This window comes from Castor canadensis, chromosome 10, assembly GCF_047511655.1.
Source record: "Castor canadensis chromosome 10, mCasCan1.hap1v2, whole genome shotgun sequence".
NCBI classification, from domain to species: domain Eukaryota; kingdom Metazoa; phylum Chordata; class Mammalia; order Rodentia; family Castoridae; genus Castor; species Castor canadensis.
In genome coordinates, this window is record NC_133395.1 from 3,714,108 (window position 1) to 3,741,533 (window position 27,426).

A 27,426-nucleotide genomic window follows, 5' to 3' on the forward strand; every position below is an offset into this window, starting at 1 on the left:
ACAGTTTATTTGTTAATACACTCAAGTGACTTTATTGTCTGGTTTTAGTGGTATCAGCTATGGGGTGGGAGACCTGGTCATTGAGAGAGGTGTTGTTACAGCTCTATCCTAGCTAGCATGAATTTCCAAAGTCATGAGAATCGAGACCAGCCACACATCCATCAGAAGGAGGACCCGTTTCAACATCTACCTCTTGTAGAAACACCTTGGGACATTACACACTGGTCAGGGTAGGACAGGCTGTCCTTTGTCTCAGTGAATCAGAACGAAACCAGGGAGCTGACCAATGGCACTTCATCTCACCATCTCCCCAGCATGAGTGGGGAGACCCCACTCCTCCAGGGATTTCCAGAGAGGCAGCAGAAGGAGGGGACTGAACAGATACAGGAAGAAGAGCGTGAGGCCTGTGGGAGGAAACCAGAGTAGGGCCAGATGGATGGTCCCTGGTGAGTCACACCTCCTATGTGGCTTTTAAGTCCCCCACTGTCCACTGCATCCTCCTTGCAATAAAACCTCAGTGAGCATCGATTCCTTGTTGTCCCATGAATTTGGGGGAGAAGACTGGCTGAGCTCAGGGGCAGTGTTAAAGAACTAAAGACTTCCTGGTGCAGCTAAATAATTACCTGGGTCAAGCCTGTTACACTTGACCCAGAACATGGCTTAGCAGCACTACAAAGCGAGCTACACATTAGACAGTAAGGCCTGCTGACTCATAGACTTATTGCTCATGGGTTTGACCAAGCATGATCAAAAAATTATAAATAAAAAAACCAAATGAAATTTCAACCCCCACGCCCACGTTACACAACTCAATTGCAGACAAGCTCTCAGTCCTGTGAGTTGTGTTTAAATTGTTGTGTGATCTGCTGAGTGTGTCCCTACCCTCAATTTTGTGAAAAAACATTGTGCCTCACAAAATTCAAATGGTTCCCTGAAAGTAAGGCAAACGTGAAGTGATAAAGCGAAAATCAAGATGTGTTGAAAGGCAGCCTGTCTTTAGCAGAAGTTGTGCAGAAATGGGAAAGTGGCTCAAGCTTCAGTGGCACTGCCCTGACCGTGCACTGGTTTTCGTCAATAGCAGTCCCCTTGGACCTACATACACATAGAAACCATGAGCTGCTGGATCCCTGGTGCAGAATCCTGTGATGTAGGGTGGTGCTTCTAACCGGGTGTTCTCGTCCTCCAGGGAACCCTGGACACGGTTTTGTTTGTCACAACTGGAACAACGGGGGACAGAGATGCTGCTATGCATCCTACAGTAATCAGGATAGCCCCACACGTTCACGGTGCTGAGGGGAGAATCCTTTGATCTAGAAGTTTGACTTCCCATGTTAGGACAGCAGAGCCCAGAAACACCATGGAAGAAAACCCACCCCATCTTCATAACCCATTCTGAATCCATGTGAACACTGCAAGCCACTTCATGTCCCAAAGTTCTATTTTTTAACTGTAAAATGGTGGTAAAAATACCTCACCATATTGTTAATACTGTGATGAAATATACATGAAAGTTCCTTGCAGATCAAAGACGTCTTCCAAACGTAAGGTGTAACAAGTACTGTGGTGCGCTCTGAAGCCTTCCTGTGACGTTCCATCGCCAGCCAGGTCCACATGTGTTTGGCAGGTTTACTCCAATTCAGTGTTGGAGAATTCATGGAAATTGAGCTCGATTTCTCTTGACATGCTTGTCAGTATGTCAGCCTCGCCATCAAAGCTCATGAGAACCAGGTTTTAGAGTTTGGCACACGCCAGTTTCCCCCAGGTATTTCTGGTGTAGACACTCCAAGATATTCAAGTCCCTGACTCCCGTCTCCGATGGTCTGTGCTCTGTCCTCTCTTTCTGAACTTGCCCTTCATTCCCATCGGTAGCTCCTCCCCCTCATTTCCTCCACACTTCCCCCTTCATTCAGGTCTCAATACACCCTGAACCTTAGGGCCAGCCAAAGGGGCAGATGCTACCTTTGATATGCTTCCTCTGTCCTGTGTCCCAGTCATTCCAAACCTGAACCAATAGCGGGACAGTCATCAGGTCTCACTGTAATTTGGAATGTTTTGCATCTGCCACCATTCATGCTGAGGTCTCAGATCCATCCTGTTTGGTTACGAGTTCCCTCATTCAGTTCTCTCTTTCCCTCTCACCAACCCACCTCTTTTCAGTGGCACTGGGATTTGAACTCAGGGTATTGCACGTGCTAGACAGGTGCTCTGCCACTTGAGCCACACCCACAGCCCCTTCTGCTTTAATTATTTTTCAGTGGGGTCTTGCTGCATGCCTGACAGTGTTGGGCAGTGATCCTCCTATTTTGCTTCCTGCTAGCTGGGGTGACAGGCTTGTGGTGCCATATCCAGGTTTATTGGTTGAGACAGGCTCTTGAGAACTTTTTTCCCTGGGCCTGTTTCAGACCTCCATCCTCCTGATCTCTGCTCTCCAGAATAGCTAGGATTCAAGCATGAACGGTGGCTCCCCATCAATGTGAGAAATCTTTTTGCCTCTGTTCAAGTTTCTAGTACCAGCCCTAGATTTGCCACTTCTCAGTAGTTATCTGTATTTCCTACTTTTGGGGAAAAATTAAAACTCTCTCATTTGAAAATTTTTCCCAAATTCCCCTTCTCTAAATCTTCATGCTCACCACTGCATGTTTCTAGATGGAGCCCTTGACCGCTCCCCCCAGGATGGCTCCCTCTCATTTACCAATGGCAAGAGCTTCCCTACATTTTCTCCTTCATGCTTAACTTTTTAAATATTTATTCTCTTCATGCTAGTAAAAGTATCACTTATTATTTTGACCAGCAAGTAATGAAAAAAAGCCAAAAACTGGACTCTGCCTTCTACGTAATAACTTCGATTTGTGTCCACCCAGGTAGTAGATGCAAATACCAATTCCGAGAACGCACGGTCCGTACATGGAGCCCCTGACCTTGTCACATAGGGTCTAATCTATAATGCTGGTCTGCTTGGGAATCTAGTGAGTCTACATGAAACACACACACACACAATTGGACCACCTGACTTTCTCTTTGCTCCTCTTGTCAGCTTCTTGGCTGGTCCTTCCCAACCTGCCTGGTAAGGTCACTGCCACCTACCCTGAGCAGTGACTGTGCATTGCTCCCTCAGGAACATTGTTCGGCTGCAGGAAATGCCTTGTCCATTGGAGACCTTCAGTGAATATTTGGTGAGAGAGGCAAGCGGATTTTGTTATTTTGTGATCAAATGTACTGTGCCATCATGCAGCCTTTTTCACCTAAGATTAGGCTGATGAGCCTCTCATTAACAAAAACCCTGGGTTCTGACATGTTCTCACATGTGACTTCCTGGATTACATTACTAGAGAAAAGGCTAATGGTCTCACACTAAAACTCAAGTTCAATACTCAGCATCCATTGAGACAAATACAAGCATTCATTGAGAGTTTGAGGTTATAGGGAAGCACAATGTTAAGCAAAATTTTTTTCTAGGTTATGTGCATAAAATTATTGAATGACTACATAGATAAGCTTAATTACTTTTGTGATACTGGGCAACTGCTGGAGTCCTTCTTTGTGTGTCCTCCAGGGTCCTCCAACTTTAAAATCCTTCCATACAGATGACCACAGTGCTTACAGTTCAATATGGATATTTGACAATACCAGATCAGCTTAGTTATTTTATCATATTTAATATAGTCATGCCAATGGTGAGAATGTGTTTCATAAATTTGGCATTTGCAGATTCTTAGTGTTTGGTCAAATAATTTTTTTTCTGGTCCTAAATTTGAAATCCAGCATTCCTTCAAGCATCCCTTGCTGATTTTAGTGGAAGAATGACTTTTGAGACCAACATCTAAGCCACAGGGTGTGCAGAGCTCACTGTTAATGCATTAGTCTTTAAGTATTTTCAGTGAACGGAACTAAGAAATCTACATGCTTAATGTACAAATACATGTGTATATGCACACATGCACACACCTCCGTATCTACAAAGGTTTGCTGTGATTTTCATAGGAAATGCACTGAGTCTGTATGTCAGTTTGAGAGTATCTATTACTGTTTATTATGAGTAAATTGGTAATTACTGTGTGATCCAATCCATGAACATGGTATGCCGCTCCTTCTATTTAAACCCGTGACTTCTTGCATCAGCATTGTGTGGCTTTCAGCATTTCCACATTCTCTAGGTGTAAATACTAGACTTACACCTTAGTATTGCATTGTTCAAGAGTGATTATAAACACTTATTTTTAATTTGAGTTCCCATTGCCCACAGAGAGAAATGCGAGAGTTTTCAATGTCCATCCCAAGTCTTATGACACTGCTGAACACACTCATTACTTCTATGTCTGTCTTTCTTTTGTTTTCTTGGGAGTTTGCACACTAGCAGTTATGTCTTATATAAAGAAGCATGGGTTTATTTCTTCCTTTCCAATCTGTCTGCCTTTTATTTCCTTTCTTGCCTCATTAGACTTGCTAGAACTTCCAGCACACTGTTGAATAGAGTGGTGAGAATGGACAAATAAACATCCCTGCCTTGTCTCTGATCTTAGAAGTAAAACGTTCATTTTTCACCATCAACCACAGTTTCTGCAGTAGGAAGTTGTGAATACTCTTTATGAAATTGAGGATGGTGCTCTCATTCTGATTTTCCTTGGGAGTTTCGTCATGAACAGATGTTGAATTTCACCAAATGCTTTTTCTGCATTTATTGATACAGTGGCAAGATCTTTCTGCTTTAGCTTGTTAATATAATGGATTATCTCCATTGATTTTGGAGTATTGAATTAGCTTTGCACTGTTGGGGAAAAAAAATCCCAATTGGTCAGGGTAAATAACTATTTTTATGCACTACTGGATTCTACATGTTAATATTTATAAGTTTTGCATCTATATTCTCAAGGGATATTTGTAGTCTCCTTGTGTGTGAACACACACGTGGGGGGTATGTGTGCTTCTGGTTTTGGTATCAGGGTAATACTAGCTTTATAAAACAAATCAGGAAGCAGTCTCTCTTCTATTTTCTGGATGAGATTTTGTAAAGTTGGTGTTATTTTCCCTTTGAACACTTGGTAGAACTCTCCAGTGAAACCATCTGGCACAGGGAGCTTTCTTTTTTGGGAGATTTAAAATTACAAATTCATTTCCTTGATAGGCCTATTCAAATTATCTATTTTATATTGGGTGAACTGAGGTAGCTTTTTTTTTTGAGAATCTGGTCCATTTTGTCTAAATTGCCAGATTCATGTGTGAAAGTTATTTCTACTGTTCCCTTTTGATCTTTTTGATGTCAGCACAGTCTGTAGACATATTTCCTGCTTTGTTCCTGATACGGCTCTTCATTTCTTTTCTCTTTTTTCCCTTTGACAAGCTTACTAGAGGTTTATCATTTTATTGACATTTTCAAAGACCAGCTTGTTTCATTGATTTTATTCATTAACTTTCCTTCAGTTCCATTGATTTCTGTTGTCATTGCCTTCCAATTTGTCTCTCTGGGTTGATTTTGCTCCTAAATTTTCGAGGCAGAAGCTTAGATGAACAATTTTAGAATTTCTGTGTTCTCTAATACATATACATTTAGGGCTATCAATTTCCCTTTTGGTACTGTTTTAACTGTGTCTCACAAGTTCGATGTGTTGTATATTAATTTTTATTCAATTAGATATAGTTTTTTAACTCTTTCAAGATTCTCCTCTTCCATCTGTCATCATGGATTATATAGGAGGCTAGCGTTTCCAGGCATTTGGAGATTTTCCTTCTCTCCTACACTTGTTGATTTCTACTTTAATTCTTCCAGGGTAGGCAAATCTGCTCTGTGTCATTTCAGTTCTTTTGGATTTGTTTAGTTTTGATTTATGGTCCAGCAGATGGTGTGCTGTGATGCTTGTTCCGTGAGTACCCTACCAGCATGAACTCTGCTTCTGTGAATACTGACTAGGTCCTGTTGGTGACAGCTGTATGGCTCTATATTAGCACTCTTTTTGCACAGTTGTTCTCAGAATTGTTGAGAGGATATGATTCACCCTTCAGTGTCCACTGACTTCCTCTGACACCACTTGGTAGGGAGGAGGACAGAGATTCACTGCCACCCTGGGAAGTGGATGTTTGGCTTCTCACCCAGCCTCCTCAGACAGGTAACAGGAATGAATTCTCAGCATTACTGGGGGTGGGAGTCCTGTCACCTCTAGACCCCGGGTCGTAATTCTTTGTGGGGTGAGTGGTAGAAGAAGTTAAATGCAGACACCTGGCTCTCTGACACACTCCAGTGGCAAGAAGGCAGGTGCCCAAAACCAATTTAGAAACCCAGCTCCATGTTGAAATTGCAAATAAACCCATGCATTTCAAAATTGTGCACAAAGTAAATTATTTTTATGAGTGTAATGGAAAGGTTTATCTGTTTGCTTTTGAAACTTTATAACAAATGACATGACCACTGCTAAAAAAATTGCAGTGTGGATTAAAATAGCCCATATGTTTTACTTTTGTCTTAAAACAATATATGACCCATGTGTAAGTCAAGGTTTTCCATAGAAATAGAATCAGTAGTATGATATGTACTAATGTACAGATCATGAGGAACTGGCTTACACAATTGTGAAGACCCAGATCTGACACTGGCAAATTGAACACTCAGAAAAGCCAGTTCAAGTCCTCTGAGTGAGAGGGCCCATAGTACAGGTTCCAATCTGAATCTGGAGGTCCAAGAAACACAGGTGCTAGGGGCAGAAGAGGCTCTGGGTCCAGCTCAGGTGTCATAGAGTGAATTCAACCTTCCTTCTCTCTTGAGCAATTCAGCCCGAGGGAGTGCATGAGACCCCCACCCCAGGAGGTGGAGGGTCATCTGCTGCACACTGTCCAACAGTTCAAACCTTATGCCCTCCAGGATACTCTCAAGACACACCCAGAAGCATGCTGACTTTTTCCTGCTTTAAAAATACTTATTTATTTTTAAATGCCAAGTAGTAACTGTGTATTTCTGGGGGAGAGTATAATATTTTGATCTAGGTATACACTGTAGAAAGAATCAGTTAAGCTAATCAGCAATCTTTTAGCCTTCCCATGGCCTGGTTGAATCAACACAATCAACCATTTTGAGAAAAAGATAGAAACAGAAAACCAAAATTCTCCTCCCAGTGGTGGTGCCCACCCAGGGCTGCACAGGGAGAAGGTTTTAGGTAGCAGACACTCCCAGGGCATTCAGGCAGCTGCTGAACTCAGAGCCCTGAACCCTTTTTTATTATTTTTATTTTTATTTTTTGAGAGGTGAAAGAGAAAGACACGAAGTAACAATTGACAGAGGCCAGATGAATGCATTCCTTCTCCCGCTGTCTTTACGTAAGGGGCCTCACTTATTTCTGCCTCTTAAGGACTGGGAGATAAGCTGCATGTGAACAAGACAGCACAAGTCTCCTCGTGCATGTAACGGAGAAATTTACATGCATGGATCCTAGTAAGAATCTTTGAGGAAATTGTGTATTCAAGAATTTCCTTTGGAATGATTCTGTTCAATAAAATGACTCAAAAGAAAACTGAACATTTTGCTTATGTTCCGGCAGTGAGCAATGCTCAGTGAAATGCTTCCTTGTGGATGCAGGCGGAGGGTGCAACATAACTAGAGAGCAGCGACAGCAGGAGGCTTTTTTGGATGTACTTGCTGTAACACTCCCGCACCGCAATAAATACAATTAAAAGATAAATTATGTCAGCTATATATGAAAACAGGGAGGAATGAGACTCCTACCCCGGCTGTGAATCACAGCTCATCAAGACACCAGTTTCCTGGCTCCACAAAAAAAATAAAAGTTACGAAAAGCCAGAGCGCCAGCACTTTCATCCTAACTGAAAGCTGTCAAGCTCTGGCTTGGCTTGTCACCAAGGAAACTGCAATCCAAGGGGGACAGCACAGCAGAAATAGCTCCATCTATCAACACTGGCCCAATTCCCCCAGTTGAGAGCAAAAGCAGCTGGCCTCCTTGCCCTCCGTGGATAGGGGCAGGGCTCGGCCAGTGCTGGGAACAGCCAGCATTGGGGTCTGCAGACTCAGGCCCAGGCTGGCCTGCACTGGATGTGGAGGTGTGTGTGCAAGGATGTGAGGTACGCTAACCTGAGCACCTACTGTGTGCCTGACACATTGTGTCTCAAAATGAGAATCCCAGACTCTCTGTAGGAGAACACAGTGATTTACATTTACTAATATAAATGCAAGTCCTTTAGATTTCACCCCCAAACTTCTGCTTTCCATTGTGGGGGTCTGGGGGTCTGGGGGGCGAGGGACCTGCACTTTTCATTCTCCCCTTGGATTCTGCCGAGTAAGAATCACAGCTGGAGAAAGTGGTGGAAATGATGTGTGATTACATGGAAGGAGCCCTGAAGCAAGGGTTAGGAAGAGATGACTGGGTTCCACCTTCTGCCTGTCAGCCTATGGGTCACTGTTGGACCCAGATGTGGTCCTCAGAGGCTGTGCGCTCAGCCTCTCTGAGCCTGTTTCCTCTCTGTTCAGTTGCCTGCTGAACTCTGGTCAGTCCGCACTAAGTTTAATGATTTCATTAGAACCACCCATCAATTCAAAGTTCTGTTTGAAGGGTCTGAGGATGGGCCTTACATGAATATAGCAAGTAGAGACAAGGGGACATTGTCTATATTTCCAAATTGCCTTTCGTGTGGCTAATATCAAAGATTACAAAAACGCAGCCATTACTGGTTTAAGATGATTATCAGAACTAAAAACTGAATTTGGAATAAAGGCAAGCAGTTGAGAAGAATCTTACAATACATATATCTTTATAAAATTTTGAAAATACTAAAAATAGTAAAATTAAACGTTACTTATAATCCCTTTTTCAGAGATAGCAATGTTTAATTTATATGTTTGTCTGTCTATAAAATCTAGTTTTGCCTAAGTTGCACTTACAAGTGCTCTGGACCCTGCCAAGACCGCACTTTGGGACACCCCATCCTTTCCCCCATGCCTGTTGCTCACAGAGTTCTGCCCTCATCTGCTGTGTGGTGCTCTGTGGGCAGAGGGCTTCCTTAGTGAAGCCAGGCCCTCCAGAGGGGCCAGGCGGTGGAAGGCTCTGGAAGTAGGTGGGAAGGCAGTTGGAGGATAGAGAGAGAAGCTTCTGCCTGGCTTCATGTGCACCTCGCAGCCCACACCTCATGGTCCTGACTTTCCAGGGCAGCATCCACGAGTCCAGCTTCTACCTCTTGCCTCCAAGCCCTGGGATCCAGAGGGACCCTCCCTTCCCCTTATATCCCAGCCTTGGGGAGGTGGCTGCTTCCTGCTGTGGACAACCTCTGTCTGAGCCACCTCCCTGTCCCCTGTCTGACCTATCAACTTTTCCGTGTGCACTCATTTTCTTCAACTTGAAGATGTAGTGCAGTTTCCTCCTCAGGCCGGATGTGCCCCACCTCCATCACTCCAAGTTTTTCGCTTTGTCTATTTCTGTCTTGGTACCAACACTTCAGACATCTCTACCTGCTGTGCAGCTCAAGAAAGGGCAGAGCAGATGCTGTGCTCAGCGGTGCCCAACGGCCGGAAGAACAGCACTGGAGCACTGAGGATACAAAGGAAAGGAGAGAGAAGGTGCTGGGAGGGAGGGCTGAGGGGTGGATCAAAGTGGTGACAGTGATTCATTCCGGAAAAACCGGGTGGGAAAGGAGATCTCACCTGCGCCCCCAAAATCAATCACATGGACACAGCAGAGTGGATCAGCTACCTCACAGGTGAGAAAGTAAGACAGGAGGAAAGAGCACAGGTGACTGTGGGCTGTGACCATCTGTGTCCTGACTCTGCAAACTTCCTCAAGCCAGAGTCAGGACCAGTGGCAAAACCACAGATACCAAGGAGAACACTGGGGCACCACGAGGGATTCAGTACTCAGACTTTCCTTTCCAGTGCTCTTACCTCACTGGGAGATTATCCGTAATCTACATATAAAACACCACATTAGAATTCAATTACTTGCTCCAGCCTGCACACTCTACCTTGTAAGGCAAGATGTTCAGGTCACACCAAATTGCTGATTACCTTGCCAACTGAAATATTCCTGATAGAGCTATTTACATTCTGTGTGCTAAGGGTTGAAGTTCCTCTGTGAAACCCACCTTTGGTGACAATTTAGGTGTAAGGACACCCAGATCAGAGTGTGGGTAACTTACATGCGTCACTATTGGTACTGAGTCTTACATTCGTGCATGTGCACTTGTATCTGTCTGTCCACATTGTATTTGCCTCTGTGGCGCAGCTTCAAGGACCCAAGAGCGAGCTAACCTTGACTGTCTAGAGGCTCAGTGTGTGGGAAGCTACATTGTGACATTACAAAGCAATCTCAGGATACAAATCTTGCCATGAATACCAAGAGAAGAGGACACACTAGGCACTAGTTGGCCATGCAGTTCCTGTACTGGAGGCAGGACAGACTTACCTTTCAAATAAGTTTCTTATTTACTGCATTGAGTCCGAGGACCAAGCAAAGCAAAAAAAAAAAAAAAAAGGAAAGTTCAAGAGAAAGATCAGATACACCACTAGAGCTGTCCAAGTTCTATCTCATTACAAGAAAAGACCTATCCTTGCTGAATGCATTTTAAAAAGCATGCCAACCAAAAATAAGATGAAATCTTAATTGATTCTCTGAGCCATGCCCGTTCAACAACCAAGAACACGAAGAACAAAAATGCTAAAGGAAGAGAAAAACAAACACAGGAAGATCTGATTTTAAAAGGGAAAGCAAAGTTTACTATGTTTCTCAGAAGAAAAAAGTTTGGGTGCAGAATTCTTAAAAAGATGGACTGTGAGCCACTGTACCCACGGGTGCTGCTAGTTTAGGTCTGTTGCTCATGAGACAAATTGGAATGGTTGCCTTGACGTTCCAGCAGTGTTTACAGTCATGCAAAACCCACAGACATTCCTTCACTCCTTTGTGGCTAATTAGTGCTAATTCCATAGCAGAGCTAGACTCTCCAGGTAGCCAAAGACTGGAGAGCAGCGAGTGTGATGAGCACTAGGGAGCCAGGGTAAGAAGGGGGGTGTTTGGATTTGAGAGATCAGCCTGCATTTGGTCCAACCTTTATAAGCAGAAACTTCTGTTAATTACTTTTACAGGAAGTGACCTTACTCAGTGGTTTTGTATATTTTCTTCTGGTCACTGTCAGTAGGTTAATTCTAACTAATAAAGCAGAGTGTCAGGAACACACAGCACTGCTGCTCAGAGTCCTAACCTGTACACCTAGAGATCTGGACACGGATAGCGTCTTGAATTTGGCAGAGCTGAAATTTATGGATCTGCCTCGTTCATATTTTTATAGAAAAAATTCCAATTAACTAGTATTAAAATGCCAAAATTATAGGACAAAGGTCCGTGAGCCCACAAAAGGGGCAGGATGTGCTAACTTATGAAGTACCAGTCAGAACTGTGAGAACCAGCTTTTCCTCTTCCAGACAAGTTTCAGGAAGGAAGCACTGATGGCAAACCCGTTGCCCCCATGACAACCTGGCAAAGGTGAAATTGTTTTGACTTACGGAATAGAGCACAGGAAGCCAGTGGAACTATTTTTTTATTTTTTCAAAACGTCTGCCCATGAGGTGAACAAATACAGATGTAAATTAAGCTCTTTCCATGAGGGTCAAAATAACTTTGTCAAATAACCTTTAATGGTATCACTTTGGCTGAGACCAGACAGATTGGGTTGTTATGTCTGGGAATTCTGCCTGGAGAAACGAGAGAGAAACAGTTGGAAGCTGCCCCATTGATTAGTCTGTCTGCTTTGTCTTTTGATTTAAAGGTTCACTTCCAGAGTCTTCCTGGGTACATCGTGTCTCCTACAAATCTCCAGGGGTGAAGGCCAGAGGACAAGATATCAACAGTGCTCCTGATACAGGTGGAATTGGGAAACTGAACAAGACAAGATGCTCCCTGCACACAGTCCATGTCCATATGCTAAGGACAAAGAGGCTGGGTTGACCAGTAGCTCTCCTAGGACCTGCCAGAGTCTCGGTGGCATGACACTTTTCTTCTCAGAGATCTAGAGAGCAGAATAAGTCTAAACAGCAGATTATTTTCAAATTTAGTTTATTCAAAGGTGGAGCAGATCCTTTTCAAGAAGAAGAAGAAAAAAATCCCTGCAATTTACAGATGGGCACCAAATCAGTAACACTCTTGATCCACACAATTTCCATCAGCAGTGCATTGGTTTTAGGATTCCTATGAAGGCCTGTGGAGTCACAGCAGTGAGCAGTGGGGATCCAGATTCACATGTGCAGGATGACAACTCTGTAGGGATCAGACTTAGTGAGAGCCAGAAGGAATCCTGAAAATCACAGTCAAAACCCATCACAGACAGCAGAGCTGCAAGTGCACTGTATCAAGGGGTCATAAATTTTATCCCGTCACAAAATTACAGCAGAGAATATGCATCTATATACATGTATAAATTGTGCAGAAGGTTTTGATTTTCTTGAAGGAAATAGTATTGAAGTACTGAAGTGCACTCAAAGTGCTCAATTAAATATTTGCCAGAAAACTAAAGTGTAAAGAAAATGATTTTCTACCAAATGCTTTTAAATCAAGGTAGAGAGCTAATTATTACAAAAACAACCCGTATATTCAAGGACAAACAGAATGCTAAATCAGCATAAATTAAGACAGTCATCCACATGTTTTCTCTTTCAGCACAGTCTTAGAGTTTCCATAGTTGGAGAAATATCCGAATTTTCTGCACTTATCTTTTACAGAATTCTTCCAATGTGGTAGGAAAAGCTGAAATACATAATATAACTGGAATAATTCCAGCTGTCCTACTGAAGAGAGGCTAGTAATATTGTGATATACAAAAATAAAAACAAATACTCTAACACGATCTGGAAATCTCTGCCCTATGCCATGTAAACCCATTTGTAAGATACAAGAATTAATAATTTTTTGCAAACAAATCATTAATATTTCTACCACTTTATTTGAGTAAGTCAATTGGCCCACCAATATTCTCATCTGGAAATAGAGAAAGGCAATTAAATATCCCTGAAATATTTCCTAGTCTTCAACACCTCTGCTTAATGACTTTAAAATTTTGCCCAAAGCCATGGCCTTTCTGCACCACAAACCTGAAACTGCTGTTGGGGAGATGTGACTCACACATTTGAAGAAACATGAAAAAAGAAATGCCAGCCTACCACTTAACCTTCAGAATAAGCTTATGAGATTCATTATTATATTTTCTTTAATTATAAATTTCATGGCCATAGCAATTGAGGGTCCTTGTCCTCAAAGTCACACAACAGTGGAGCAGAAAGTCAAATCCAGCCCAGGTGGACCCAATGTCCCTCCTCTCTCCACTGCACTACCTGGAGTCTATGAATGCAGAAAGGAGAACTTTTAGAACGGCACCCCATCATGTGACAGGGAGAGAAAACACAGGAGACTTGTGGGAAAAGGCGGGGTGCTGCCACCAGCTAGCAACTGAATGTGGCCTCCAAATTCATGTCCTTCCAGAACACGGAATATGAGCCTTTTTTTGGCAACATGGTTTTGTATAGATGTGGTTAAATAGGGGTCCTGCTGGATTAGGCTGGACCCTACAGCATGTCATGAAGACAAGAGGACACACAGAGACCCACACAGAGGGGCAGAGCCCTGGGTGATGTGTTTACAAGCTGAGGAATGCCAATTTCTCACAAACCAGGCAACACTTGAATTTGGACTTCCATCTACCATCACTGTGGATGAATGCATTTGTACTGTTTTAAGCCACTCTGTTTGTGGCCTTTGCTATGGCAGCCCTGGGAAATTAACACGTAGCTGTGTGATCTCTGGTGAGTCACTGACCTTCACCAAGGCCTCCATAAAGAAAACTGAAGCTGTAATGTTTATACACAAGGATGTAATGGAGTGTCTCAGAAGTTCTTTCTAAATCTTAAAATTGTATGCAAGTATGAGCCCTCATTACTGGTGAGGCCAGGGAGAGATGGAAAATGCTTGATCTGTGGGAAGATGACACGATCCGGAAGGACAGAGAAAATGGGATTGCTAAGGAAGAAGACTAGGGGCCACTTAAAAATGAAGCAAGTAAGTGAATTTCTCTGTAAAGAAATCTTACAAAGTTACAAGTTACAATGACTCACATTTCTTATCATCTGTAACACTGAATGAACCAATGAAAATTCTATTAGTTTATTCAGTGTCTTATAACTATCAACTGAATGGCTTACAACAAGAGAAGTTTCCCTTTTGTGGATCTGGAGCCCAGATCTCTGAAACATGGCAGTCCTGGAAGCTCTCCGGGATCCTTCCTGCCTCTTCCGGCTCCTGGTGGCTCCAGGTGTCCTTTGGCTCCTGGCCTGTGTCACTCCAGTATCACTCCATGGCTCACATCACCACCTCCATCTGTCCCTCAACTCCCCCTCAGGACAGTTCCTGTGGGATTTAATGCCTATCCACATAATCAAGGATGATCTCATCACTTTCAAATTCTTCACTGCATAGACAAAGATCCCTGTTCCAAGGTCCTATCCACAGCTTGTGTGGACGGATGAAGACCTGGACACACCTCTGGGGGCCATCTTTTACCTTTTATGCTCTGTAAGCATTTGGAGAGAGACTGGGCTGGGACAGACCATCACCTAAGGGTGGAAGAGCAATGCTGACTTGAACTTCTGTAAGTCATTTAGGCCAGTCACAGCGGTCTATTCACCTAATAGAAATATCCAAAGGAAACTGCTTCATCCTAATCTATACTAACTTCCAGACAAAGACGCATGATCAGACAACAAACAAAGGTCGTGTATGCATGCAACATATGTTTCACAACTATTAATTTTAACTTAAACTGTATTAATTCAATCTTTATTGCTTCAAATCACTTTCTTATCTCCTACTCCATTCACTTTTCCCACATCAAAATTTAGGAACATTAAAACACTGTTTCTTCCCAGAGTTAGTTTAGAATCGCCTTAATGGAAATTCAATTCTCCTAAGAGTCACTATCTTTTGTCAAGCTATAAGTCTTCTTCCCTTCAAGATTTTTAATTTTAAAAGCCAATAAAATTAGACACCATTCTGGATTTAATGCTTATCTGTCCCTTAAATCAGCAGTTTAAGGGCAAACTTTAAAACAGGTAATCTCATATATGATTTAAAATTTGTTAAAACAAATAATCAACCCAAATAACAAGCCCCCCCCCAGCTTCCTTTAATCCAAACCCTGCTCATTAATGAGACCTTGTTAATATTTCATGCACAGCCTCTTTCCATTTGCTGTGAAGTGTTCCTGGAATGGAGATTTGAAAATACACCGTGCTCCTGTGAGTAATGAAAAATTCAAATGTGTTTAGAAAACATCCTCAACTATAATTCAAATAATGTTGCTTAAACATTTCTAAAAGGACCTCCGAGCCTCTGCTCCAAACCAATAAGTCCATCCAGGTGGGGGCTGGATGTCCTATCATCACCAGTAATCCTTCCTAGGAGATGTAATAAATTTTCTCTAAAGAGAACAGGTAAGCCCCCCCAGGGAAAAGCAGGTGGTGACAAGAGATGTGTTGTAGCCCATCCCTCTGCCCAAAAGAAGAGGCTGCAAGCAAAACACACCTGGGGGGGTCAACTCAACTGCCAAAGAGAGTGCTCCCCCTGCTGTCAAAAATAGACACTGCATTCAATTTTTAAGTCAACTTTTTCTACATTTCTTGATTTACAAAATGTAGAACAGGCTGCTGTTTTTTCAAAATGTAATAGCTCCAAATTTAAGTGAGTCTACCTACGTCTCATGATTCAAATGGCATATGTCTGGACATATTGCCACAAATTACATATAGTCTCTCCTGTGACGTGAACGAGTCCTCAGGGAGTCCTTTGGCTAATACTCATTAGTCCATTTCACTGAAATGAAAGATTTTTATAAAACCACAAAATTGACTCCAATTATGGAAAACCTGCTTAAAAAGGAGAGGTGCTTTTAGAGGAAAATTCATGATTCCACAGGGATTTTGGCTCAGTATCAACTAATCAATTGACTGTCCTGATTTTTCTTAATGTCTATTAAAACTCTGAAATAGTTCTATTAATTTAAACTATTAGTGGGCTCTCCGCCCCAATTTTTCTAAAAACCAATTGAAATTAGAATTTTGTTAAGTACCCAGAAAAAATTGTAAAGCTGAACACAGAATAATCTAGAGGCTATGATTCCAACCACATTTTAATGCAGTGAGCATTTATTGAGTTCCTCTTTCATCTCCAAGGTCCAAGGCAAACAGACCTACGAGGTGGGCTGAGCACATACACACTTACTACTGCCCCCATAAATCTTTTAGGAAAATAATTTCCTGAAGTCATTATACCTTATTGTAAATTTTTACATAATTTTCATAAATTCAATAAATATTTAATATTAAGAAGGAGTGGATTAAAAAATTTAAAGTGAAGATTCCTGCCTTTATAAAGAATTTTTAAAGGTGAAATCTCTTTGATAAAGTCTTCTACTGACTTCTTGCCCACATCCTGTTAACCTTCACGACACCACTTCACCATCACTTCTCACAGAGGCTGTCTTTGCCTAATGATCACATCAACTTTTCCTCCAGGTTTTGTATTGCTTCCTTTTGTGTGTGTGTGTGTGTGTTGGCAATATTGGGGTTTGAACTCAGGGCCTCACATTTGCTAGGCAAGTGTTCTACCACTTGAGCCACTCCGACAACCCAGCTGCTTCCCTTTTAATAACTGTTTTTCTTCCCCTTCCCCATGCTCTTCCTGGGTAAAATCATCAACAAAAACATATCCATGCATGATCCTAAAATCAACTGACCTGTTTGATCCTAGCTAGCATCAAGTATTTTCAGCATAGTAGTAGGATTCCCACTACAAACCTCAAATTCAGAATATCTAAAAGAGAGTATCACCCCTGTTCTCCAGGATTTTCTCTCTTGGTTGGCACAGTGCACTGCTCCATGCGAGCCCCATGAGGACTCTTGGTGCATTTTGGGCTCTGCCTCCCTCACTTTACACACTCACCAGTCGCAGCCTTGCTTCCCTCTTCCTTGTGAATCTCATCTTTGCATCCACTGCTATTGCTGAAATTCAAACCCTAACTGAGCATTTCCAAAGCCCCCTTGCTTTTTTACCAATTCCAAATCACTGCCTCGGTTTTCCCTGTTTCCTCTTTCCACCCTCTCTAAAAATATCCTATGAGCTGACAGTCAACAGAACAAAGTTCTCAACAGTACATGCATGGTTTTAGTGATTTTGCCCCAAACAAGCATTTTAGGCATTTTGCCTACCATTCTTTCTTAACTGAACTTGCACCCTTTCCTAAATATGACGTGGTGGACTTGATGGAATGGCATAACTGCTACCTTAGCTGCCTTTCTGCACCTCAGAAGCTAGAGGACAGGAAAGTTGCTTTGTCAGACTCCCTTGCAGCTAGGAGCTAACTGCCCGCTAGCTTCCACCCATTTGATACCACTGCCCTAGTTTACCAGGCAGAAGTGGTAGAGGTTGCACTTCTGGGGCTTCTGTCACTTTATCAGATAAGCCTGTTGTGCATGGGGTGATCTTTGCTCTGGCAGTGGTGACCCTTGAGTGTTGTCACTCATTTCTTTGATGCTAAGCTTCAGGGTACAGGCAGCAATAACAGAATCAGAACCTATAGCAGAAGCCTCTCAATATGGCTGGCAGCTTCCAGACCAATGATGAGGCTGCACCTATCTTGGTGGCTTGATCCTGTGGTGTGGCTTTAGGGCATTCCTCAAATTTCATTTCTCAATGACCTTTTGTTTACTGGATTATTTTCTGTTTAAATATCTCTAACAGATTCTGTCTTGTGCAACCAAGTCTTGAGCACATCATCTACTACCACCATTTCATGTCTTTGTTAGAATGCCCTCTCTTTTATAATTACTGGACCTGAACTCAGAACTCAGCCCTGTAGGCCTAGGACACATTGTATGTCCTCTGGAGAACATTTCTATGCTTGGTTGAGTCAACTGATTTGCTTCCTTCTCTATGAGAATATATAAAATTTGTAGTATGATTATGTTAATAACATTGGTATATTAATACTTGCTAATTTGTCTTTGCCTTGTTTGATTATGGGATATCTGAGGGTGAAGAATATGCTTTGCCCATCTTAGACCTTCTAATGGTTCTTATTTGGTGGGCAGCACAGTCTGATGAAACACTGGTGGAGATGAGCTGAGCTACATTGAAGTGGGGACTAGGGATTCACCATTGAGTAACTGATTTGTATTAAGAGGTGGTGGCAGGTTGGGATGGGAGCAGAGGGATTCAAATTAAAAGGTGGAAGACTAACTACAGATAGAGTTGGATGGAAGATAAACAGACACAGAGGACAGAAAAGTTGCCTTATCAGACTCCCTTGCAGCTAGGATCTTTGTGGCTTCCACTCCCCTGGCACTTCCACCCCAGGCATAGGAGGCAGAAGTGCTAAGAAGTAAATACTTAAAACATTTAAGTTCAAAGATGGATTAAGACTTGATCTTGTTAAAGAGGACAGGGAGGATATTTCACACTTGAGTTTGAAGGAGTATAAGAGAGGGGGGCGGTGCAAGAACACTATGAGTGAATGAGAACAAACACCTGAGCTGAGGTCTTGCCTAGGGCAGTTACCACAGGTAAGCCATGTGAAAAACAGATGCACTAGGACAGAGCATTCTGACATTAGTCTAGATGATGGGGGCATAAGAAGGTTTATACAGGAAAGAGGAGGTCTTTGAAGGGCTTGGAGCTTCACGAACATGCTAGAGAACAGACACGACTAAGAGCAGATTGCTTTCTCAAGATCACATGTTTAAGAAAAATGCTTCAATACTAAAGACTGTATTAAGGACATACAAACTCAGGCACCCAAAGGTTGTACCATGAAAAAGGCCTCCAAGTATAGAGCAGAGCTCTTTGCATTAAAGTCCATGGCTCTTTTGCACACATTAAATGATAGCCCCAGAGGCACAAGACAACCATGGAGCATGCTCCACACTGCTTTGAAGATGTCAAAGCCTCATCAGACCAAAAGCAAGGATCTTAGAGAAGTGAAAGTAGGTGGGCTGTTCATCCAGCTCTCATTTATCAAAATAATGCCCCCCCCCCAGAAATCAAATGTTTAAAGCTTGTCCCTAGGATCGTTGGTTCATTAGTGCACGTCGCAAACTTCAACTCACCCGCCCTGCATAGTGCATGACAGTGAATGCCATGCCTCGACCCTTCAGGGTGACGTTCCCATTTCCGTCCTTCACGGGGGAGTACACGGCATTGGTGTTTGATGACTCCAGGAGATTCTGCAACTTTTTGGGTAGGTTTGATTCTGCTGACCAAATCATTTGACTTTCTTCATCCAATAGAGAGAGGAATCCTGAAGGCTTCTGAAAATTTGGAGGCAATTTTTTCCTTTAGTATCAGTTTGATGGTTTTGTTGTTTTTCACTCATTTTGTTTTCATTATATTCATATAGATGCTCAGAAAATGAATGCATCTGTACTTTGCATACACTTCTATTTCTGGTCAGTGTTGTGTTCCCACCGCCTAGAATAGCTGTAACATGGCTGTGAGATTCTCACAGTTTGGTAGCAGGCACAAGAGTATGTTACAGAATATGGAAAAGGTGTAAAATAAAATAACTGAGACACCTACATTTGTGGAGAAATAAAGCAGAGAGGGAGGTTCTGTGCTATCTAAGTAGCACAATGGTACCTGCATGAAACAGTACTCAAGTATTTTAAAAATCTAATGGGAGAACCCATGTGCTGTCTTCCTGTGTTTCTAAACAAAATTGCTGCTTTATACCATAGATTTTTATTTAAATACTAGAAATACTGAGTCAAGTTTTTTTCAATGTAAGTAGAAACAGTAAAGATAACCCCAAACACTGGTTGATGCCCTAAGACTGAATTTGAATCAAATATTCCATATTTGGTTTGCATAAGATCAAATCTTATCCATCTTATCCAGATTTGTGTATATTTTTCTTGACAAACTTTCTAAGCTCAAGTTTTAGAAACTTTGAAATTAAAAAAGATTCTGTTGAATTGGTTAAATAAGATAATTAGTCTTAGATAGTATCTTTTAAAAATCAATTTTATACATTGTCTATTTGTAACTGCCGAAGGGACGGTTTTAGTCCTGGTAAAGTAAAAATGTTGGGTAAAATCAAAATGTTCTGATATTTCTTGCGTTTTCAATGAATTGGTGATCTTTCAAGTGACTCTTCAGAAAAATTTCCTCAGTAGATTTTAGAAAATTATAAATACATTTCAGAATGTCATCTGTAAAGATATCACAAAAGCAAGGCCTTTCACAAAGAAAATTCTTTGTCTCCAGTACAGTTAGATACATGTATCCTGTTAAGTATCTAATTATGTGAATACCTGGAAAAAGAAATCCAGAACTCCAGCCTGGTTACCAAGAGAATATGCTGTTTCCATGGCAACCCCCTCTTGTACACATTCTGTTTGCTCTTGGAGGAAAAGCACTTCATTGATGTAGTGATGCATCTTCTCATTGGTCATGTTGATGCAGAGCTGTTGTGGGGAGAAACAAACAATACACAATGTGACCCAGCCGGGTAGACCCACTTGTTCAATGACACATTTCACACTGGTGAAATATGGACTGCGACCATCACATCTATCAGTCAGTAAAGACAAAGTACGGGCCGTGCCGACCCGGTGGCTTCACGTGCTAGCATTTGATTTCACATGATTTGACTGCTGAGCTCAAAGTGAGTAAAAACAACCTGATCACAGCATTAACTTTCAAATGCTGGGTCTCAAACATTTCAACGATATTTCCAAAAGGAAGAGATAGATGCTTGGGCTTTTGTCAACAAATGAAGACAAAAAGGAGGGCATGTCGTGCTGTGAGCTCCCAGGGGAAGCAAGACTGCTTCCTGCAGACTCATTTCTGGGCACACATTGGAGGCAGATGAGTGGACCTGGGGTTTCCTCCAGACATCACAGCCAGTCCAAGAAGTCTGTTGCAGAAATAAGGTTTTTATCCCTCCAACTGTGCATTTTTTCTCTTTCTGTAAGACATTCTCATCAGGAAGTAAAGGTTATGTGTTAATCTTAATCTTTTAATATTAAAATAATTTTCTCTATGGTGCAATATTTTTAAAAAATTTGAAATGATCGATTTTAGCCAAAATGAAATGTTACTTTCCTTCTAGGCTTCTTTCCCACTTTCTTCCTTCTTTTTATACCAAAATGTCCCAAAGCCTGGCTCTACTTACTGTTTCAAATCCTTCTCCTCCCACCTACTCTTGAAATGCTTCTAATAAAGCTTTTGCCTCTGTGGCTCTACCAAAATTGTTTTTCTGGAATTTGCCAGTGACATGGGAATTTCTAAATTCATTTCTCAGTACTCCTTCTTGACCCCTCAGCGTTATTTGATACAGTGGGTTCTTCTTTCTCAAACACTTCTTGCTGGTCTCTGCGCTCCACTGCTGTTGGCCTCCTTCCTCACTAGCTGCTCTGCCTCTATCCTTCCTGACTCCTCTTCCACTCAGCCCCTCCCACTGCTGTCCTTGGGTGTCATCTCTGCTGTATGCGCACCACTTTCTCAGGAGCTCATTGGTCTCAAAGACTCTCCTGCTCCCTTAGCCTCTGTGTTACACCAGATATAGTCCAAAGGTCAGTGGGAAATATTTAGTGTTCTGTAACTCATGGCCAACTATTAAAGATGAATGGTTTACATAGATGAAAACAACTGATAAAACATTCCAAAGAAGTTCCAGCTCGTGTGAGAAGGGAACAGTATGTAAGATAATATTTAGTATGGAATTCATATTATACATAGGGATAACATAACACTCAGTTGTCACAGTTTTATCCGGAAAGACCCCCTTGGGTTCCTCTTCTCCATGTGCCCCAAATCTCCCCCAGGTTTGGTATCAACATAGGAGCTATGAGCCAGAATTCCTTCTAGACATTCTGTCCTCCTAGTGGGAGCTCATATCTATCTTCTCTCTGGCCCACATAATAGCACCTCTTGTTCTCCTGCTGACAATCAGGGAGACAATCACTTCCCTGGAGAAGGACGCCAGGAAGGGTCTAGTTTTCCAAGCAGCAGGAACCCGCACCTGCACAAGGTGTGGCTGTGCGTGAACTGAGAACTGAACACAGAAGTGGAAGCAACATGGCCTTGCATGTCCAGCCAATTGACAGAATGGATTCTCGGCATCTGAGGACGTCTCACAGGGAAATGTTTCCAGACAATAGACAGACATACCAAGGTTCAGAGCACTGAGGATAGGGGCTTGGGTTCACGTTGATGGAAGCAGGGGCTGGAGAGATGAAAATTTGGAGGCTTTTAAAATCTGCTGTATTATTTTAATGATGATTGGACATGGACAATTTTTCATTGTTAATATGAGAGGTGCAGAATTTTTGCATAATAGAAACACACCAAGTGAAATACTAATCAACATAACCATATTCAAGTAAGACCTAAATACTACATTTTAACAACCACACCATCTCAACAAAAATTCTTAGCTCCAGGTCACAAACTGATGCTCTAAGATTACTGTCCTCTCTGATTTTTTTTTTTGTTGTTGTTGTTGTTTGCATCTCTGACTTCAAGGCATAAGGGAATGTCTGCAAATTCAGTGTTAAATGAATTTCTGAATAGGTGTCCCTAATGTATTCTATTAGTTAAAATAAAGGACCATGTCACATAGTTGCAATCTTAAAAGTAATTTTAAAAACTAAAGAACTTGAGAGAAGATTTGTTTAAACTTGGAATTTCTGTGTATCTTTTTTGCTCCCCACCACTCCATCCTTAACCACTGTGACTCCTGGAATTTTATCCCTTCTGTCATAGTTGTCCTATGACAAAAAAAAATTGACTAGAAGTTTTCCTCTTACACCTTGACAACTAGATTTCATGGAATGCATGCAAAGCTGGAAGTTATTGCTATTGAGAGCCAAGTTCCTTAGCTAAGCACACACTTTGGGTGACCCATTTTCTTTAGTAAAAATATAGTCAGTTCAGGTGAGAACATAGGGCCAAAGTGGCAGCTGGCTGGGTGCCACCGGACAGGTAGCTGTACTTGTGCTGTTGTCAGGCAAATACAACCTGAATGTGGACCTGAACCATCAGCTGCATATTACGGCTGGCCAGGGAGGGATGGCATTCAAGATTCAGGTGTCACAGAGAAAGTCTCCTTCCTATAGCTGAAATAGGTTAGCACGTCATTCCCTGGTGTCATTCCATCAAAACTAAGTGACATGGTAGACTCTGGTCTTCTGGACTGTTTCCATGTTTATTTCCTGTGCATCACTCTCCAGTACTGGCTTTGAAAGATAAGACCTGTTCTACAAAGCTGGACAGATTCGACTGCCACATTAAACCTTCTGTTAAAGTATTATACTCACTTATCACCTTCATTTTAGTGATAAGTGAGAAACAGAAATTCATAACATTTATTAGAGAATGAAACTTTAAAATGTAAAAATATTTTGCTATAAATAGTATCTGCTGGGTATTGAGGGGGTGGGGGGGACAGGGAGGGGGCGGAGTGGGTGGTAAGGGAGGGGGTGGGGGCAGGGGGGAGAAATGACCCAAGCTTTGTATGCACATATGAATAATAAAAGAAAAAAAATGAAAAAAAAATATTTTGCTGTGTTCTCTCAATTTAAAAATTCATTACATTCCTTTAATAATGAGGTCATTTTGCTATTAAGGAATAATAGATGCTATAAAATTATTAAAATTGAGAATGAAATGGACAATAAGTAACTCCTTCCATGGAATGGAACCTTGGAACATATTTTTGTTCTTATGATATTTGCAATTAGAATATCTTAGGGTTCCTGATATTAAAAACTTTATTGAATTATTTAACAAAGCACGGAAGGCCCCATACCTCAGCAGTGTGATTTTATGGCGTTTACAGACAGTGGGCCAAACACAATCTATCTCAGGAATGCTGAGCCCCAGAAACGAACCTGGGAGAACTCACATGGGGTCTGTGCACACGAGACAATATCTGATAATGGGTTCCAACAAAAACCAAAGGCTGATTCTCCACTGAACAAGAACTGCCCACCCAATGTGACATCTCCCTTCCCCTCCTTTCAGATTCTCTGATTGCAAACCCTGCACAGACAGCTGTGTCTGGCGGATCTAATAGTGTCCCTTACGTCCTGTGGGGTTAAGGTAACTAACTGTCTTGGCTGCAGCTTTCTCACAGCTGACATCTCTGCCGTGTCTTGACTGACCCAAGCCTTTCCATAATAGAAAGTAGATATGCTAACTTTTTTTTTGAATGGGGCACAGGGCCTTGTGCTTGTAAAGCAGGTGCTCTACCCCCTGAGCCACACCTCCAGTCCATTTCTTTCTGCTCATATAGGAGATGGGGAGTCTTGTGAACTATTTGCCCAGACTGGCCTCAAACTATGATCCTCCTGATCTCAGCCTCCCAAGTAGCTAGGATTACAGGTATAAGCTACCAGTACCCAGAGACAGCTGAACATTTTTAACTAGCATTTTACTTTACTGAACTTGGCCTCACCGATTGATCTGGTGAGCCAGAGTGGGACATGGTGAAGACCAAGTTCTGAGAGGGTCGAGCGCCACATCACTTTGCCTTCTTCTTGCCCAAAAAAAGTTTAAAGCCACCTGCTGAACTTTGGCAAACAGGAAAGGATTTCTGTGCTCTTGGATGGGACAGCCCCAGTCTATTCTCCAGGTCAAAATGACTCATAACACATGCAGCTTTTCTGTTGAGTTTCTAACGTTCTTAAGATGCAGTACCATATCACAGTTCAGGTTTGTGATGTGGGGTGACCTTCACAGTATTCCTGAACATTCTCTTGTACATCATGTTCTTTGCATTGTGAATAAAGGAAAATCTTAACATGATTTATTAAAATCCTGTTGGGAAAATCCCAGCTTGCTGTATCAAATCGAGTAGCTATGGAGTGACTATCAGCTTGTGGCTTACCAGAACTCAATCCAAATTTGCACTTGTAACAAGGGAGAGCAATCCTGAATGTCTGGGAACATATGAGGTTCAAAGTAGAGTCTTCTCCAACATCACTTGGAGGTAATATGAACATTAAAATGTTTTACCACAGCCAGTCAATGTGACTCGTACTTGTAATTTAAGTGACTCAAGAGGCAGAGCTCAGGAAGATGGCAGTTCAAGACCAGCCCAGGCGAAAAGTTAACAAGACCCCATCTCAACCAAGAAGGGGATGTTGATTTGTACCTATAATCTCAGCTATGTTGGAGGCATAGGTAGGAGGGTCGTGGTCCATGTTTGCCCTGGGGAAAACATAAGACCTGATTTGAAAAATAACTGAAAGCCTGAAAGTCACAAGTGGTAGAGCACCTGCCTAGCAAGTGTGAGGCTCTTGAGTTCAAACCCAAGTAACTCCCCCCAAAAAAGTTTTTACCAAAAGTTGCCTTTCCCTATTCTAGGTTATTCAGAGTAGTCACTGTTTGAACCAAAGCTAAAGTAGAGAAATTCTTCCAGGGTTGAACTCCAAATCTGTCAGTGAGTATCACTGAGGCCAACACACAGACCTACCGCCCAGGCAGATACCTGTTTGAAAACTGAAACACCACACTACACCCTCCACAAGGTGACCAGCTGCAGCCACCCCAGCTTATTCCTCCTTCGTTGTGGCTGACCCATAGCCACGGGAGGTCTGTGAGGACCTTGGCTGTGTGCACAGAAGCACCAGTGACACCAGCCCTGGAGGAGAGGGCCGACTTCAGTGAAAAGCAGCACCAGCTGTGCTTTTCAACCCAACTGGCCTGAATTGTGTTAGGGTTGCCCCGGATCTCCGGGCGTTCTTCAGTGTAGACATGAATGTGGTGAAGGGTGAGTGTTCATAAAGGATGAGCATTACTAAGTCACTGCTTAAGCGGTACATCCCCTTTTCTAATTAAAAGACACGCTTTGTACATCCAGTGACACTGCCAACAGAGTCAAATGCTCCTTGGAAACGCGATCTGGTAAAAGAACCTTTTCCTTATGCAGATGGTCATCACCTATATTCGTGACAAGCTTAATTTCTTGAGTAAATTTTCACCAACTGTGTTCCCTTTATTTTTATTACTCACTGAAATATATCTGAAGCAAAAAGGTATAATAGCGCGTGACATAGACATCACAGAATTAAAGTCGGAGATCAGTGAAAACTGACCCAGGGGAGGCAGAGCCCCAGGCATTAGGCAGACTCTCCATCCAATCTCATATCCAGATTAATGGGATTTTTAAGAACTGGTGATGTCTGGGTCATTACACGGGAGTGGGGCCCAGGCACTGGTATGCTTTAAACGCTTTTCAGGTGGCTGTAATGTGTAGACGTGATTGAACACACTGAGCTAGATGGTGGGGCAGAAAATACAGACCCAGTAACCAATCTGCTCACCAGCTAATCTAGAGATCTGTGTAAAATGTGACATACATGGATGACAGAAAGAGAGATTAGATTTCAGATACTAGATATTTCTCACATATGTTCAGCAGTGGACTGATTGTCTGACACATCAGTACCTACGGTCTAAAAGCCACTGACCAGGCAGGAGTCTACTGGAGAAACACTGAGTAAGCTAAGTGACTTTTATGCAGGACTTCTCAGGGCCTTTGAAGAGTGCACTGTGACCTTCCAATTTAACCCTTGAAGAACGTCTCCCTGCCCACCAGATCTCTGTATTATTTCCCCAGCTCACCCCTGAGGTCCAGAGATCGTCTACACAATGGCAGCAGGTGAGATACAGCATCTGCTTTGCTGCGTTTAAGTTTTTTTTTTTTTTCTTTTATTATTCATATGTGCATACAAGGCTTGGTTCATTTCTCCCCCCTGCCCCCACCCCCTCCCTTACCACCCACTCCACCCCCTCCCGCTCCCCCCCTCAATACCCAGCAGAAACTATTTTCCCCTTATCTCTAATTTTGTTGTAGAGAGAGTATAAGCAATAATAGGAAGGAACAAGGGTTTTTGCTGGTTGAGATAAGGATAGCTATACAGGGCATTGACTCACATTGATTTCCTGTGCGTGGGTGTTACCTTCTAGGTTAATTCTTTTTGATCTAACCTTTTCTCTAGTACCTGTTCCCCTTAAGTTTTAAGATTCTTGAATGTCCCCCTGTGGTGGAGACTGGCCTCCACCGCGTTTTGGTTTGCCTTTTCCCTAACACCAACTCTCTCACTCAACACTTACCAAATTCCTCCTCTGCCAGAAACCACACCTTACTTACTGTTTCATCACTGCAGTGTGGTGGGCTGTGTCCTCTCCCAGACCCATGTGGGAGCTGCAGACAGGACCCTGGCAACCTGGGCTTTGATTTGAACTTTGGGCCTCTGGCTTGCACTGTCCCTTTTAAGCCATGCCCCATTCCTCTTTGCTTTATTTATTTCTCAGATAAAATCTCTCATTTTTGCTCAGGGCCACCCTTGAACATCGATCCTTCAACTTATGCCTTCCACATTGCTGGGATTGCAGGCGT

The 27,426-nt window shown here is 42.4% G+C and overlaps 1 protein-coding gene across 3 annotated transcripts in view; it reads right to left on the bottom strand.

Annotated features, from left to right (window-relative positions):
• Window positions 1–27,426, bottom strand: part of Myo16 (myosin XVI) — a 518,261-nt gene that overhangs the window by 132,892 nt on the left and 357,943 nt on the right. For all 3 annotated transcript variants that reach the window (XM_074043002.1, XM_074043003.1, XM_074043001.1), the window contains exons 22-23: window positions 20,330–20,482; window positions 19,127–19,327 (exon numbers count right to left, since the gene is read on the bottom strand). In XM_074043002.1, the coding sequence (XP_073899103.1) occupies window positions 19,127–19,327; window positions 20,330–20,482 (354 nt within the window). The remainder of the gene's footprint in view (window positions 1–19,126; window positions 19,328–20,329; window positions 20,483–27,426) is intronic.